An 18,342-nucleotide genomic window follows, 5' to 3' on the forward strand; every position below is an offset into this window, starting at 1 on the left:
CAGGTAGATGCATTCATCAGCATTACCCTTGAAAACTATAACTTCCACTTGCAAGAGAATACCAAGACATATTCCTTTCAAAAGCACGTTTGATAATTAAAGCATGGTAATAAAAAGTAACTGTGGTAATGATAACATACATGTTACATGCAAGTAGAGGACAGCGCTGTCGGATCCTAGGCTGTTTTCCACCTGCACGCTGATGCGGAAAATCCCAACGTTCTGGTAGACATGTTTAATTCCTTCCTCCATCAAACTGAGGTTAGCGTAAAATACTGCAGTGCCATCGCCAAAATCCACTTGAAGGTTGATTCTTTGAATGTCCCCCTTAAAGAAAAGCAGAAAAAGTAAAGGTCAATTACATAGAAAAGGCCTCAAACTCTGCACTGACAGGTTGATACACGTTGTGAAGTGAGAATGGATAGCGCTGCAATGAAACAAGGAAAAGTGGCCGATCGCTGAGTGGTGTGCAAAGAACTGTCAACCGCATGCCCGCAGCCGAGCCCAATTACCCGGGGAAAAGCCGGGTGTTTTCCGTCAAATCGCTCATCTCGTTTTAAAGAAATTGAGCCTGAATCTCTGCAAGGAATATAACAAGCAGGGAAGGTGCGGGGTCCGCAGCCTTAAATATGAGGTCTCGGTGATTGTGTTCAGGGTTCAACCAGGAAAATGTGTTTTTAAAAATGTAGCAATTGTTTCCACATAGGATTTGTAAACGCATGAGGCTATCAGATATCTGTTGCTAAATTGTGTTTCGTATTTTTAACGCAACACATGTCGTTGCTTATTTATAGGTTTCTCGTCTTGGACAATTAACTCCGTATATTAACTTAACATGAGTTTTGAAAAGGGGGGCGATATTATCAAGCAAGGGCGATACATTATCGCCATGAAACTGCCGCTAAAACGGCGTTAATGGGCTTGATATTATGCCCTTGTGAATTCCCATAGAAGCCCGGGTTAACACCAGAACCTGGGCTTCTGTGGGAATTCACAAGGGCATAATATCAAGCCCTTTATCGCCGTTTTAGCGGCAGTTTCCTGCCGATAAAAGCGGCGATAATGTAGCGCCCTTGCTTGATAATATGGCCCTAAGTGTGGAGGATGAATGGCACTGTTCTCTGAAACACAGCACAAAAGTATGTAGGCTGCGCTGCATTTTTGACAAAGAGATACAATTCACTTTAATTTCCATCGTTTTAGTTCTTGATTATGTTTGCACTATTTTCATGCAGTAAGAAATATCACCAGACAAGGTTCTACAGCAGCCATAGTCGAATGAGCAGGCCTTTATCGATTCGATTGTTTAAAGGTAGGCTGTGGTCTGCAGCATCAGTGGTTTTGCACTTAGGGACACATGTTGTTCTGCCAAGCAGCTCCCTCTGAATGTCTTCACAACCCCCCACATATGACACTGAAAGATCTGTCCTGATTGCAATTGAACATCATGCATGCTACTGCACAACTATCTGTACTCCTTGTTAATAAGACAGCCTCGTCATAAAATCTAGCATTGTGAGATATAAAAATAAGAGATTAAAATATAAAAACCCACCAATCAATCAGGCACCCGGTCTCCACCCTCACAAACTTTCGCTCATGTGTTTGTGAGCAAGAGCGCCAAACCCTGGAACTGTCATTGCACTAATGTAAATTTTAAGAAACAAAACGCTTTATCAATGGATCCTTCGCCTGAATGATGATATATTGGCAGAATCAAATCACTGGTCCTAGTCTTTACTCGTGCATGAAAGAAGTCTATTGTGTGAGGCAAAAACATGCAGCTTACAATATGTCCACCTAGATGCCCTAACAAGGCCAGCTCCAGCAACAGTGCCCACAAAAGGACAAAACACACAACATCCCTTCTGTGTGGTCTGCCTTGTGACAGGCTCCACGTCAACATTTACTCAAGGATTCATTTAGACAATTGCTTTCACTTTCTTTTGCGAGTTTCAAGACGTAGACCACATTGCTAAATAAGGGCGACCACACTTGAGCGCTGCCATTAATCTTGGTGAGGCTGGGAAGGAGCAATCGAAGAGGCAATGAAGGAATGAGCAAAAGCAATCCGCATCTTAATCAGTGGGCAGAAGAGAAAGAGAACCAATTCTCAGTCCTATTACGCCCTTCTTTGTCTAGAGAAGAGCTTAAAGGCTGCAGTGAGAGACTTTGACTGACATCCTAAAGGAAATCTAACGTGGATGCAAACAAGAGAAAGACATATGTGTTTTTTCTGGAAATCTTCAGACCCTTCATCTTCTACTTTCTGGACCTGCATAAAAGTTTGACTTTAGATGGACATTCCATTGCTATAGTCTACATCAGGCCCTCCATGCCAGAAGTCACATCAGCTGATATGTCAATGCAGTGCTTCTTTGTTTTTGAAGGGGAGGTTAACACATGTGTTGTTATCATTATATTGCGTTTCTTATAGTCTTCTTTGACACGTGTTCAACTTTCCATCACCTTTACTGTTGAATTATGTAAAGATTGGAGAAAATAGTTCACCTATTTTCTTTTACATCTCTTTCCTGTTTGTGCAAGGTGTCTTTTGATATTGTGCAAGTGACACTATGAACCCATGGTTGGAATAAAGCTGTAATTTATTTATTTATTTATTTATTAATTAATCTTATAGAGCGCGACAGCTACCCATAAGGGTTTCCCGGCGCTGATTGACAGTAAGCACATAGTTGATCCTGAGGAGAAGAATTATTAGGCAAATAGCCAGGTCTTTAAGGCTCTTCGAAAACGGAGATGGCACTGCTCCATTCGTAAGTCCATAGGAAGAGAGTTCCACAATTTGGGTCCCAGTACAGCAAAGGAATGGCCTCCCATTCTAGAAAGTCTGAATCTAGGTACACAGAACAAATGTTGGGAAGAAGAACGGAGTGAGCGGATGGGTAAATAAGGCTTGACGAGTGCTCGAAGGTAAGTAGGAGCAACATCAGTTTTAATCTTATGCATAAAGCATAGTGCCTTAAATTTTACACGATTTTCGATATTAAGCCAATGAAGTTGCTTAATTCGTTTCGTGATAGGATCATATTTCCGACATCCACACAGGAGTCGGGCAGCAGCATTCTGGACCAATTGGAGACGACGCAAGACCGCCTTGGTAACCCCCAGATAGAGCACATTACTGTAGTCCAATCTAGAGGTCACCAAGGCCGTCACAACAGATCTGCGGGTGTCAGATGGCAGAATCCAGAATATCTTTCTCAGCCATCTAAGAATAGTAAAGCAGGTGGCTGAGACTTTATTAACTTGGTCTTTCATCGACAGATCTCTGTCAATAAGAACCCCGAGGTTCCTAGCACGTTCAGAAGGAGTAGGTAGAACGCCCATGGTTGATGGCCAGTGTCGCGGACTCCAAAGGTCAGGCTTGTTACCGAAGACAAGCACCTCCGTCTTTTCACTGTTAAGTTTTAAAAAATTACGGCTCATCCAGCGGGAAATGTCGCTGAGACCGGATTGCAGAGAAGAAGGTGAAGAAGGATCAGCTTGAGATAAAGAAAAAACAATCTGAGAATCATCAGCATAAGTGAAAAGATTGAGACCAGAAAGCTGTGCAACATGGGCTAACGGAACAACATACAAATTAAAGAGGAGAGGGCTAAGAATAGAACCCTGGGGAACACCGTGAGGGGAATAGTGGATGTTCGAAGTGGAAGTATTTGAAAAGATTTGAAAAGTCCTATCGGAAAGAAAGGACGAAAACCAGAGTAAGGCTTTGTCGCAAATGCCAAAGGAGGCAAGGCTATCGAGGAGGATATTGTGGGAGACAGTATCGAAAGCTGCACTGAGATCAAGCAGAATCAGTGCAGCTGTTTGACCCTGATCCAATAATTGGCGAATGTTCTCAGTAACGCCTAATAGGGTGGTTTCTGTAGAGAATCCTTGACGAAAGCCAGATTGGGATGAGTGAAGAAGATTGTTAGAAGTGACAAAACGTGAGAGATGTAGATGAATGTGTTTTTCCAAAATTTTTGAAAAAGCTGGCAACAATGAAATAGGCCGGAAGTTGGCAGCGACATTAGGATCTGCAGTAGGTTTCTTGAGGAGCGGAGTAACCATTGCATGCTTCCAGCAATGGGGGACCGTGGCAGAAGCAAGGGAAGCATTAAGCAAAGAGCAGATCACTTCAAGTTGGGAGGATTCAAGCTGGCGTAGAACCGAAATAGGTACAGGATCCATGGGTGAGCCAGATTTGATGTTGTTTAGAATTTCTAAGAGAGTGGCAGGTACGAGATCAGGCCAGGTCTGCAGAGAGGCCAGGGGGGGAACCGTGCTAACAGGGGATGGCCCAGGGTAGTCAATAGATTCCTCAAGAGATTTAATATCTCTATAGATTATGTCAATTTTAGATGTAAAATACTGAGCAAGTTCGTCGCATTTCTTACTCGAAAGAGGAGGGGGTATAGCGACTGTCTGAGAGCCAGCAAGGTCTTTTACCACTTTAAACAAAACATAATTAAGGCTATCTGGCTTTCTCTACAATTTCACCCTCAAATCTCTTATTTGAAACTCTTGTTCATGAATCTAAAGTTTCGATACGCCATGTTCATCTTCCTCAATAGCCTCTCTCCTTCTGTGTATTCTTCATACTTCAGTGCAAAATGAAATTTGGCTTTTCATACTAGGCTCATAGTTCTGGATGTTCTATGTTTTGTTTTTTCACTTTTTTTTTTACCACACACCTTTTGACTATCTAGCTTTACTTAATTTGACCGTGTGAACATTTTAGACAGCTTTTCACTTGTACGCTGTAGAACTTACCAATACACCAAGTCCCTCACTCTGCAATCTGCATTATGTTCCATGGAACAGTTCCTTTGGAATTCACCATTCCAAACAAGACATTTGATTTCATGCCAGTACATCTTTAAACCAGATTCCTGTCCGGTAAAGTACTTTTTTTGTCCCAAAATAAACTTTTTAGCCAACTCTACCGTTTGAATTACGTTTGATTTGGTAATGACTTAGTGATATGTGCACATTGTTTTGAATAAAAGAGCTGTAATACGGAAATTACCAAATTAAATGAAATTACATTAAAGTGATGGTGCTGATAATAGTAAACGAGTATATAATTAGCAACACACGTAGCTACATACACAGTATTGTGGTTTTCAGCAAGCACAGCTGTACATTATATTTCCGTGTGCTGCTAGTTCCAGTATTCACCTCCACCCTGGAAACAAGACCTCTGATTATTGCATGAAAAGAACTTTCCATTCATCTACACACAGACCACCTTTTTCATCCAATTTGCTGGTTCGACTTCTCCGAGAACTTGACCATCCATTTTCAAAGGTTAGGGAGTGCTGCTTGCATAACTGATTTGTTCGACGAATTCGTTTTGAATGTACTTTCCTAAGGGCATTAGACTTTTTTTGTTAAATTATACTTCAACCTTTGAATCTGTTGAGTCAGTAGTTAAGCTTTCTGCAAGGAGGAAAGCAATCCCATCCAAAGCCTGGCCTCACCTTCACCGAGCCCCCCCAAGAAAGGGCCAGAACTCACGAGTTTCATACCGGTAATTGGAAAACAATACGAGCTGATGCAAACAGTCGTTTTATAACAAGATTTTAGTTAGCCCATTTCAATTTTTTAAAACCTTTCAACTGGAAATGCTCGGATTGCAATACCTTTCTTAAGGGGTTAGGATAAGAAGCTGACATTTGGAGCAAACTTTGCGTCCCCTCAGCAGTTTGTTAATGCAGCGCACCTCGCAGAATGCAAAGGACATGGAAAGAGCATTTTTTTAATTTGAGCAAAAAGACACAGTTAAAGTCTGTGGTGCTTATCAAAGAAAAAAAGGGAGTTTTTCAGAAGCCTTACGTTTTAGAGTAAATACAAAAACGTTGAAATAAGAAGTCTCATGAGACTATATTTGTAATTCCAGGAAATTGGAAAGAAGTGTTGGTCGACTGTATTCGGTTTGCAGTTTCCTTGCCAACAACATGGGTCCTGTGAATTAACATTAGCGAACACACAGATAGATTACATTATGAAATACATTCGCCTCAATAAATTCCCTGTGAAAATTAAGATATAGCTGTGTCACTGATGCTTCACTACGAGACGAGAGTAGTCTACTTTGTTTGCCCTGATCTGTGTCAAATGTCAGTAGGCCCACCCCCACCCATTTCCCTACACCTACCAATGGTCAGGAAACCAAGTCGGCCAAGACGCCTCCCTTCCAGACTCCTTCATGGTCCTAGACACTCCTGCTCCCACCCCACAGGTCTACACAGGGGGATGGTCGCAGACAGACAGACAGAAGGCGCCATGGCGCAGATGATGTGGTAAGAGTTGACATGCTAAGCAAACACAAGCTACCTTTGGGGTGCAGGATGGGATAGGAACGACAGGAAACACAATTGTTACTAAAGGGTGTTTTCAGTCATGCAAAAGTGTTCAAGGTGAATTCACTTCCATTGAATCGATATTGTTTTGCTTCATGAGAGGCTTGCTGCAATATGCCCACAATTGAATAGACTCTTCTGTTTTTGTAGCACATTACATTTTGAACTAAGCAGGAAGCAAACATATACGTTGACAGATAATATTCCACTTAAGACTACAGCCATCACTATTTCTATACCTTATGTGGCCACAATCTCTGAATGAAAAGGAGAAAAGGCGACGGAACTGATAGAACGATTGTCACAATTTTGCAAAAGCAGAAAACAAGTGTCTTCCTGTTCTGTTGATGTTATACACCCTAATCATTTGGGAGAGAGGAACAGAGTGTGGCCTCTCCTTTGCATATTAGTTCATGAAATGTTATTTAAAAAGACGTCACTACTTTCTCGTTTTTATTTGTAAACGGACGAGGTCATCACTGGTCTCCACCAGTCTCTCTTCATGGGAAAGACTTTGAAGGAGATTTAATAAGATTTTGCGCCATGTTTGCATCACAAATTGGCGCGAAATCTTTTTTTCATTGCCGTGTTCAACGTTTAAAAAAACACTGCATTCCTTGTGAAATCTTTTGAAATGGTAATAACGTACAGCACTTTAAAAAATATTTATGGCAATTTAAACCGCTTCATCTTGTAGAAATTAAAACGTAATCACAATTCATTTAAAATAATAAGACAATCAAGTAAACCTGATGACAGGTTAGATGTCGATTCCACTCAATGACAAAATATGTTAAATATTTTTTAAGAAAAGCCAGCCACTCTGTAATCCCTCAATTATTTCTTTTATTACATCATAAAAGCACATTTTTTACAACAATAAAACTACACATATGACTGACTGTAAGCACAAAGAACTCTTCCTGCTCCAGTTATGGTTTGCGAGTATTAAAATCAAAGGCGATAACAGAATTCAGTTCTATTTTGAATGCTTGGTTAAAAGTATTGATTAAACACCATGAAACTGTTTTTGCTATTTACGCATGTACATTTCCTTACAGAAGTTGGGTGTTGAGTTATGAGTAGCAGTATGCTGTGGAATTATAAATGATCCTCTGTGTGCACATATTTTACTGCAGCATCCCCTCCCAGCTACTGCCAGCGATGATGCATTATAGAAAAAAACCTCAGGTCAAAAAACAAGATTAGTATCTATGCTGGAGATTGATCAACACCTATCCAGCAAATGCTTGCCAAGTCCATCGCTTATTTAAGGAAAGGTATGATGATTATGATTTTCTCACAGAAAGCTTGATTAAGGATAACAACTTCTTGGATCAGACAGAGGTTATCAGAGGGTTTCACAATCAATTCCAATAACCATACATCTTAGAAAGGGGGACAATTTTTTAAGAAAGACCTATGAGTTTATGTAATCCCCTGGGCAAGAACAACAGTGCAACTCATATCTGCCTTGCATTCTTCTTTGGAGTGTAATATAGCCTTTAAGCTCAACATAGCGGGCTCCACCGGCCATTAAAGCTCCAGTGTTAGACCTGGCACCATTGGCATGGGTCTCCCTTCCATGTATGCTGTTGCCTCATGTGTTTTTGCTGGTGTTAGATGCCTGGGGCACCGTGCCACTGCTGTTCAGTGCCACAGTGCAAGTGCTCCCTCCTGTAAATTAATGTGTTAATCAGTGGTTCCATGATTGGCTTGTCTAATTTACTTGTCAGACCCTAGTACAGCGCACTGAGTGTGCCCAGGGCTTGTAAATCCTAATTCTACTAGTGGGCTTGCAGCACTGGCTGTGCCACCCACATAAGTAGCCTTGTACAGTGTGTCTAAGGTCTGCCATTGCAGAGCCTGTGTGCAGTCTGGTACTATATGTAATCAAAAAGGACTAGCCTATTGTGAAATTATATACAGGAATCAGAGCAGTATGTTGAAGCACAAACCATTAGCTTTTTTTATGAAGCCCTCACCCACCAATCTAGTTGGTGGCATGCTTCATCATCGGGCCCACCCAGTGACACCGGGTGTGTCCCGGGTGTGCTACAACGCCTGGTTACAGCGGAGCAGGTATGTAACTGAGTGTGCAGTGTGGTGACGTAAATAGTGATAGTTAAAAAGCTATACAGTGGTCCCAGTACCCTAGGGTTAATTAGACTTTATTAACTGGGCCTCTGTTAGCATTTAAAAAGGCTGGTGGATGTGAAAGGAGTATGTATTAGGGTCTCCTACATCCAGTTGTGGTCTACATGTTTCAGCCAGGCCTTTGAATTTAAAACTGGCTTTCCTCAGGACTGTAAAATAGTGAAAGTTCAAATAAATATTTAAGTGAGTGTTTTGGTTGGAATATGTGAAGCACTCTCTAAGGTGCTATACGTGTGCTAGGGGGATTCCCTCACCATGCAAACCTGGACATACAAAATGTATGGCAAGACAAACATACAGGGAGAGAGTCTTAGCATGATGGCTTATGTCACAATAAAAACGTTATTTGCAGTTTTTTAAGGTGCAGTGTACACGATCAAATGCGGCAAAGGTGTTACCGTATTGGTGGTACGGTCAGCGTGAAGATTATCAGGTTGGTATGTACAAGAGTGGTGAGCTAAGACACGGGAGCATCACACGCATGATCAGCGATTTGGAGAATTTTAAGGGAAATGTATTTTTACGCTCCAGAATCTCTCAAAACAAGACTGGGACACCATCAAACGCCAAAATACCACATTTCTATACTGTACCCAAAGTACACAAGGGCACAATACCACCTCCAGGCCACCCCATAGTATCAGGGATCAATTCACTCTTGGAACCCCTGTCCCGGTATTGCGACCACTTCCTCAACCCTCTGGTTGAGCAAACCCCCACTTACATCAAAGACACTAAGCACCTGCTTAATATCAGCAAGCATGAGAGCTTTGACCCAACCACCTAACTCCTGGAAGGGCTCGATATAGAAAGCGTCTATACCAGCCTCCCGCAAGATGCCACACTCCAGGTCCTGCAGGATGTCCTCATGCAACCTCCTTGGACATATCACACACCTAGGCACTTTATCCTGGATTGTGCAACTCTAGCGCTCAAGGAAAATTATTTCGAATATGAGGGCACCTATTACCTGCAAACCAACGGCACATCAATGGGCAGTGTTTTTGCACCAAGCGTGGCGGGACTATACGTCCACCATTTTGAACAAGAACACATAATGCCCATCACCAATCCCTATTTGGGCAACATAAAAACATGGTGGAGGTACATAGATTACATCCCCATGATCTGGGAATGCACCCATGACACCCTGGCCACATTTCTCAACTGGCTCAATAGCCGTGACCCTTATCTTAGGTGCTTCTAAACAAATGGAAGGTTCCCCTGGTTATAAACACAGGTAGGGGGAGATGCAGCAGAAAGAATGAAACCTGTGGTTTGTACTATGCTCAATAAAATCAGCAATATTTACTAAGACCAGATGATGTAAAGGAAAACTAGTTTCTAAGCTAGTCCTCAGGTATCACATCATGGTGTGATCAAAAAGTAATTATACAACACTTTCCATCTTTGTATATCCACAAAATACTCATATCTAACAGGTAAACAAGGCCACCAGAGATGTAAAAATTATAAACACAATTTATTAAAATACCTCCCTGTGAGGGTTACAATCTAGAAAATACAAGTAAAATATATTCACGTAAGTGAACAAATCTAAAAAAGTCAAAGGACAAAGGTCGACGCTGCCTTTCGGTGTTTGTTTGTAGTGTTTACACCTTCTTCAGGACGCTTTGACAGTTCAAACATAGTCTAGAATTAAAACAACATTATTTTAGATACATATTAATTCAGTACATCATCTATGATACATTTACAGTGTTTACTCTACATTCTGGTGTGCATTTTTGCTCTGTAGTTAGTTCTACCTGTTGTTTTTACAAAACATTTGTTACTTTAGAACCTCCTATGAGTCTCTACCTAAGATGTGTGGTTCTATGGTGACTATACCACCCTATTGTTTGGGCATTCAGTTGGTGAAGTAAACCCCTCACATTTATGTAGAGGTTTATTTAAAAAATATTCATAATAATAAGAGTGGATACCTGACGTTACGAAGTTTCTCTGTTTATCAATTAGAGAACTTCTGAAGATAACCGGATGTCTGTATTCCATCTGTTTCTTCTATTTGTACCTTTATGAAGCAAGTTTGAGAAAAAACATCTTATAATGACGATCACTACACTCATCTTTTTTTCTAGTGTGGTATCAGTTCTAATATTGAGAGGTTACCTGGTATCAATTCACGGAGATAGGTTAAAAAACACGGAGGAGCCACCGGACTTTTCTCTCGGCTCGAGTTTTTGGCGGGATAGCCTTAGGTCTTTTTCTGAATTTAGGATCCCTGTAAAGTAGGATACACGTGTGTAAATGGACTCTATGGTATGCCTTACTTAGTTATAATCACAAAATGGATCCCACACTTACCACAGCTATATGTCCGTTTTCATATCACTGTGTTAAGATTTGTTGATTGTGTTGCATCACCTGTTTAGAATGGAGGGAACGTGTTTTTACTGTCACAGCTCTTAAAGTTTTAATTCAAAGTGCTTCTTGCGTTATTATCCCCAAACTTATTATTTCATTTGAGAATAGGTCGGTACTCTCAGCTCAATGAGACTCATATGGAGATCTCAGGGTATGTTCATCAGTGTGTTGTTATTTAGAAAAAACATTCCGAGTTATTGGTCTACCCTGGACACAATTTTTATATAAAAAAACCTATTCCTGTTTAGCTCACTCATATAAAGTAAGACTCCATTGTTTAACTCTACATTATCACAAGTTAATTGCGCCGGGCAAGCGCTCTCACGATCAAGGGTCTTCCACCCTTACAGATTATAACGCGCCTCAGTTTGAATACCTTTGAAATTGTGGTCGGCCTCCCTGCTCCTCCGTGTTTCGTGTCATCCCAATAAGTAATTACCGGATTGCGCGGTCTGCTTTTATGCCGCCCCTGCCCTCTTTAACCCGTAAGTAGAAAGTATTGGAAAAGATTGCCGCTTTAGATTTGTTTACGTATTTATATTTCAGTTATTTCAACCTAATTTTATAGCTGGCAATCAGGGAGTACTATATCGACACCTGGCTACAAAGCATTATGCTGAAAAGCAGTCAGGTAGATCGTTATACGCAGGACACCGAACGTGCAAACCGGAAGTCGTTACTAGAAGGCGAAGCATATTCTTAACGTCTATTAGGGTATAATGTTTAACGGCAATCTGAGTCAATAGTAATTTATTTATTAAAACTCTACGTTAATCTGTAATGCACTATAGACGATTGGTATCACTAATATTAACCATACTCCTACTATTGGTATCACTAATATTAACCATACTCCTACTAGTAGGAGTATGGTTAATATTAGTGATACCAATCGTCTATAGTGCATTACAGATTAACGTAGAGTTTTAATAAATAAATTACTATTGACTCAGATTGCCGTTAGACATTATACCCTAATAGACGTTAAGAATATGCTTCGCCTTCTAGTAACGACTTCCGGTTTGCACGTTCGGTGTCCTGCGTATAACGATCTACCTGACTGCTTTTCAGCATAATGCTTTGTAGCCAGGTGTCGATATAGTACTCCCTGATTGCCAGCTATAAAATTAGGTTGAAATAACTGAAATATAAATACGTAAACAAATCTAAAGCGGCAATCTTTTCCAATACTTTCTACTTCCGGGTTAAAGAGGGCAGGGGCAGCATAAAAGCAGACCGCGCAATCCGGTAATTACTTATTCGGATGACACGAAACACGGAGGAGCAGGGAGGCCGACCACAATTTCAAAGGTATGCAAACTGAGGCGCGTTATAATCTGTAAGGGTGGAAGACCCTTGATCGGGAGAGCGCTTGCCCGGCGCATTTAACTTGTGATAATGTAGAGTTAAACAATGGAGTCTTACTTTATATGAGTGAGCTAAACAGGAATAGGTTTTTTTATATAAAAATTGTGTCCAGGGTAGACCAATAACTCGGAATGTTTTTTCTAAATAACAACACACTGATGAACATACCCTGAGATCTCCATATGAGTCTCATTAAGCTGAGAGTACCGACCTATTCTCAAATGAAATAATAAGTTTGGGGATAATAACGCAAGAAGCACTTTGAATTAAAACTTTAAGAGCTGTGACAGTAAAAACACGTTCCCTCCATTCTAAACAGGTGATGCAATACAATCAACAAATCTTAACACAGTGATATGAAAACGGACATATAGCTGTGGTAAGTGTGGGATCCATTTTGTGATTATAACTAAGTAAGGCATACCATAGAGTCCATTTACACACGTGTATCCTACTTTACAGGGATCCTAAATTCAGAAAAGGACCTAAGGCTATCCCGCCAAAAACTCGAGCCGAGAGAAAAGTCCGGTGGCTCCTCCGTGTTTTTTAACCTATCTCCGTGAATTGATACCAGGTAACCTCTCAATATTAGAACTGATACCACACTAGAAAAAAAGATGAGTGTAGTGATCATCATTATAAGATGTGTTTTTCTCAAACTTGCTTCATAAAGGTACAAATAGAAGAAACAGATGGTATACAGACATCCGGTTATCTTCAGAAGTTCTCTAATTGATAAACAGAGAAACTTCGTAACGTCAGGTATCCACTCTTATTATTATGAATATTTTTTTAATAAACCTCTACATAAATGTGAGGGGTTTACTTCACCAACTGAATGCCCAAACAATAGGGTGGTATAGTCACCATAGAACCACACATCTTAGGTAGAGACTCATAGGAGGTTCTAAAGTAACAAATCTTTTGTAAAAACAACAGGTAGAACTAACTACAGAGCAAAAATGCACACCAGAATGTAGAGTAAACACTGTAAATGTATCATAGATGATGTACTGAATTAATATGTATCTAAAATAATGTTGTTTTAATTCTAGACTATGTTTGAACTGTCAAAGCGTCCTGAAGAAGGTGTAAACACTACAAACAAACACCGAAAGGCAGCGTCGACCTTTGTCCTTTGACTTTTTTAGATTGGTTCACTTACGTGAATATATTTTAATTGTATTTTCTAGATTGTAACCCTCACAGGGAGGTATTTTAATAAATTGTGTTTATAATTTTTACATCTCTGGTGGCCTTGTTTACCTGTTAGATTTGAGTATTTTGTGGATATACAAAGATGGAAAGTGTTGTATAATTACTTTTTGATCACACCATGATGTGATACCTGAGGACTAGCTTAGAAACTAGTTTTCCTTTACATCATCTGGTCTTAGTAAATATTGCTGATTTTATTGAGCATTGTACAAACCACAGGTTTCATTCTTTCTGCCTTATCTTAGGTGCACCAGTACCTCAAGCACTACTGAACTGGCATTTCTGGGACTCAATATCACAGCAAAACATGGCACCCTGACCACTACCATCTATTATAAACCTACGGCAAGGAATTCCCTTCTAAGTTTCGACAGCTTCCACCCCAGACCACTGAGGGAAAACCTTCAGGTCGGCCAGTTCTTGCGAATACGCAGGAACTGTAGCCAACTGGCAGACTACAAAAACCATGACAGCTGCTCTATCGCACAAACTACAACAACGTGGCTACCCCAAGGCAGTCATTGTGAAAACTAGCAAAAGGCCCGCAACCAAAACAGGGAGGCACTTCTTGAAACAGTAACAAAAGAACCCGAATCACCACCCATGGCGTGTGTAACAACCTACAACACCGCTTCCAACCAGGTCTCCAGCATTATCCACAAACACTGGTGGATAATTAACTCAGGAACAAGAGAATGGGACACACCACGTTTTGCATACAAACGATCAAATAACCTAAAAGATCACCTGGTGTCAACACGTCCGAAAACCAGAACCAAACCCCCTAATAGTACCATTCTGAAAACCTGGGGGCTTCCGAGGGTCCCTGGCCACTACCCGTGTAATGACTGCAGCGTTTGCCACCTTACCCAACATACCAAAACACTCAATTTTGAACCGGGGAAGACTTGGACGCAACACCAACACACCAACTGTAACTCCAGTAATGCGGCCTCCGCCATGTGGGCATGACAACATGTAAAGTAAGAACCAGAGTGGTGGAACACAGGAGCACCATCTGATGCAAAAAGAACATCAGCAAATTGACTGACCACTTCCTACAACATCACCACACCCCCAATGATATGACCAGGACAGTCATCGAACAATTTGATGCCGACCAACGCGACAATGACAACATCCTCCTGACCAAGGAGCAAAGATGGATCTACTGTCTGTCCCTACAACATCATGGTCTCAATGACTCCATTCCATGGAACTCGCTAAAACCATGAACGTGGACACCCTCGACAAGGTATCCAAAAAACAGCTTTAGATATATCTACCTTAAAGCAGTAACTTGCCATGTACCAGTGTTCATACCCCCATAGCACTGGAAACGCTCTTTTTTCTCCCATTAGATGAGCCCCCCGACTATAGTGTCCCTAAACGGTATATATATCCACATACATATATACCTGTAGTAATCTCCTTCTTATGTAATGAATGTCCCTGGATCTGATGCTCTTGCTATGTGATGTCATTTAGAATGTTAAGGAGGTTTGTGCTTGAAGTGAGAGCAGTTAGAGAAGATGGGCTGAGCAGCCAGGAGGCCGCTCCTGGTGGGGCCTATATTAGAAATTTACATTAAGACTATATTGGAACTTACTATGCTGTAACCTAAGAAATAAACTACAAATATAAGAGCTGTCTACCGGACTTCTTTATCTCTACATTGGCGACGATTTTAAAGGAGAAGAACTCACGCGTGGAAAACTGGAACTGAAGGTACTTATATTACTTATGACATTGAACTATTTAAACTATCTGGCACCCGCCCCACCAGTGACCTTGACAACGGTCGCCCTAAATAATTCTATGTGCCAGATCCACTGAAAATACACTGAATAGTTGGAGACAGACATCCAACCTTGATGTTAAATGGCTAGCCAAAGAACACTGTGTTGATGACTTTTGGCAAAGACTCATGTGTGAAGTCATTAAAGAAAAATAAAGAAGTCTTTTGTATGCTGTATTTTCAATCTTAACCTTCAAGCATCATTCAAGATTCAAATCACTGTTTCACATAGTCTCTACTGGCAAGTTCACATTTCCGACATTTCAATAAGAGACAGTTTCATGGACTATAAACCTTTCAGTGTTAACTGTCAAGCTTTCAAGACTCGCTCGTTATATTTATCATCTTCACGTTTGTCTTTTCCTGTCAAGTGCTTAGATTTAAACAGTGTATTTAAAACGGCGAGTATCAGAAACAAGTGAAGTAAAGGCACTTCCTACATGAAATGACATTCTCTCAAAGGAGCCGATTTTTAAGGAGATGTGAGATGAGTTTATTTTTTATGACATTTGAAGCATTTTATTTACAGGAATAACGTATAGCACCTGTTTATGTCAGGAGGCCAACTGCTTTCTCTCAGCCAGGATTTCCGTTAGTCAAGAGCTCCTTTCCCCTCCTCTGCCTGTTAGTTCTGATGACGAAATCGAATCTTGAAAGACTGTTCTGTCAAGAGGATGCGTCATGTTCTTTGCCACACGTCAGCACGGCTGCTTGGTACCTCTGCTCCACCGTGAACCATCCGGAGCAACGTGATGTGCGTGCAAGCTTTCGCTACCATGGCGACGCTGTCAGCTCTTTCTAACGTGGCGGAAGGCTCCCTTTCTGTTGCGCGTCACGTAATTATGTGGAAGAGGCTGTGCGCACTCAACGAGCAGGCATACATGGAGTTAATATTCAGCCTTTCGTGCTTGGGGAAATGCTCCCAGCTCCAGTGCCTGCAGTTTTGGGTTGCAGTTACATCGTTTATGCTCATAGGGAAGATTGTTTTCATCGAGCATGACACCAACTGCGCTTTTCTTGTCACCAAAGTGTCCCGCAGTAAGTTGCTATTACGATATTCAAGTTCTAGCCAAGAGCATACACCTTCAGACTGCTCCTTTCAATCGTGGAACACGTTTCATATTCATTCCCGAGTGCCATTCTGTTTTCTTGCATCTAAAGTACGGCCGTGTGGTGTTTATCAGTACCCTGAATCTTCATCTTCGTTTTTTTAGAAATGGAGTACTATTTCAATGATGTTGGCTGCATCTTTCCGGTGACAGGCACACCTTGTAATGTTATTTTATTTCTACACAACTTGCTTGAATGCAGTTTTATTCGGTGACAAGCACACCTTTGACTTTAAGGAAGTGGTGTTATAATTGATTGAAACCTGCCTGTCTCTTTCTTAATGTTTACTTTTGTTTTAAATTTTTAAGTAATATTTACAGTCTAACGTTTTATTTAACTTGCAAATGTATTTAGTACACTGTTGATTTTAGGTCATATTTACAGTGCAATGCTTATATTTTTTTTCTAAAGAAATGTTAACTTTAGAGTTGTCAGAGTTGTTTTCTGAGTTTTCTGAGTTCCTGCAATTTATTTTCTCCTGCAAATGTGTGCAAGAGAGGGCATTCCTTGTCCCTGGTAGGTGAACGGAATGTTACAGTGTAAGCAGTAGAGGGGATGTGATATTTCCTGGTCCTGCAATTTATTACAGTGTGTGCAGTAGAGGGGATGTTATATTTCCTGGTCCTGCAATTTGTTACAGTGTGTGCAGTAGAGGGGATGTGATATTTCCTGGTCCTGCAATTTATTTACAATGTGCAGTAGAGGAGATGTGATATTTCCTGGTCCTGCAATTTATTACAGTGTGTGCAGTAGAGGGGATGTTATATTTCCTGGTCCTGCAATTTGTTTAAGTTTACGACTTATATATTAATACTTTGTTATTACATTGCTAATACTACATTTACTATTTACCAATTATTTATTATTATTGTTATTACATAAGGAAGGCTATTTTATTACTTACTGTACTATTATTATAGTTAAAGTTATTAAAGATGTTCTACTGTTTATTATTTACATTATTATTACTATTGCATTGTATTTATTATTGGTACATAGGCAAAGATAATTTTCATTACATTTCTCATTTGCTTTACTTTTACATTATTATTATTATTACATAAGAAGAATTGGTTATATCATTAGGGTGTCCTTTTATATGTACTTCTGGAATGTTTATTTTCTCTTCCTATGTTATACTATTTCGTTTTGTTAAATATTATAAAGGGGAAGATGTGTAGTAATCTCCTTCTTATGTAATGAATGTCCCTGGATCTGATGCTCTTGCTATGTGATGTCATTTAGAATGTTAAGGAGGTTTGTGCTTGAAGTGAGAGCAGTTAGAGAAGATGGGCTGAGCAGCCAGGAGGCCGCTCCTGGTGGGGCTTATATTAGAAATTTACATTAAGACTATATTGGAACTTACTATGCTGTAACCTAAGAAATAAACTACAAATATAAGAGCTGTCTACCGGACTTCTTTATCTCTACAATACCCCTCACTAATCGTATTTTAACGTTACAGAGCAGTTCTCTGTAAATGACAAACTGCCCCGTTTTAAGCACACGGAGCAGCTTATTGTAATTGACATCACCCCATTATATATGAGCGTACATAAGACCGTCATTCTCTCTGCAGAGTACTGCCAGCAACAGTCTCCATGACAACGCCTGCCATCACTGCGCAGGCATTACCCACTACAAACTTGTCTCCTGTGTGGATGCGCAGCCTGTGAGACGCTCGCTGCCACACCCGCATAGCCGTGATGCGAGCATGACACGGCAATAGGCAGTCTTTCTTCTGTGTCCTCTCAAAACATAGGTGCTCTCAGCAGAACTGGGCATTATATAAGACCACAGAAGACCTCGAACCATTCTCTGGAGGTCCGTGATGAAACTACAGGTCCACCGCAGGTCTTGACCGCCAGTACCTTGAGTAGCATGAAATTCAACAACTTCCCGGGTAAGCCATTTTCTCTTTGCAGGTCG

The 18,342-nt window shown here is 40.6% G+C and overlaps 1 protein-coding gene across 1 annotated transcript in view; it reads right to left on the minus strand.

The window, feature by feature from the left end:
- The window catches only part of LOC144752596 (VPS10 domain-containing receptor SorCS1-like), a 1,975,184-nt gene that overhangs the window by 373,303 nt on the left and 1,583,539 nt on the right, over window positions 1-18,342 (minus strand). Inside the window, exon 19 of the mRNA XM_078640477.1 lies at window positions 141-327. Within this exon, the coding sequence (XP_078496603.1) occupies window positions 141-327 (187 nt within the window). The remainder of the gene's footprint in view (window positions 1-140; window positions 328-18,342) is intronic.

This window comes from Lissotriton helveticus, chromosome 5_1 (genome assembly GCF_964261635.1).
Source record: "Lissotriton helveticus chromosome 5_1, aLisHel1.1, whole genome shotgun sequence".
NCBI classification, from domain to species: domain Eukaryota; kingdom Metazoa; phylum Chordata; class Amphibia; order Caudata; family Salamandridae; genus Lissotriton; species Lissotriton helveticus.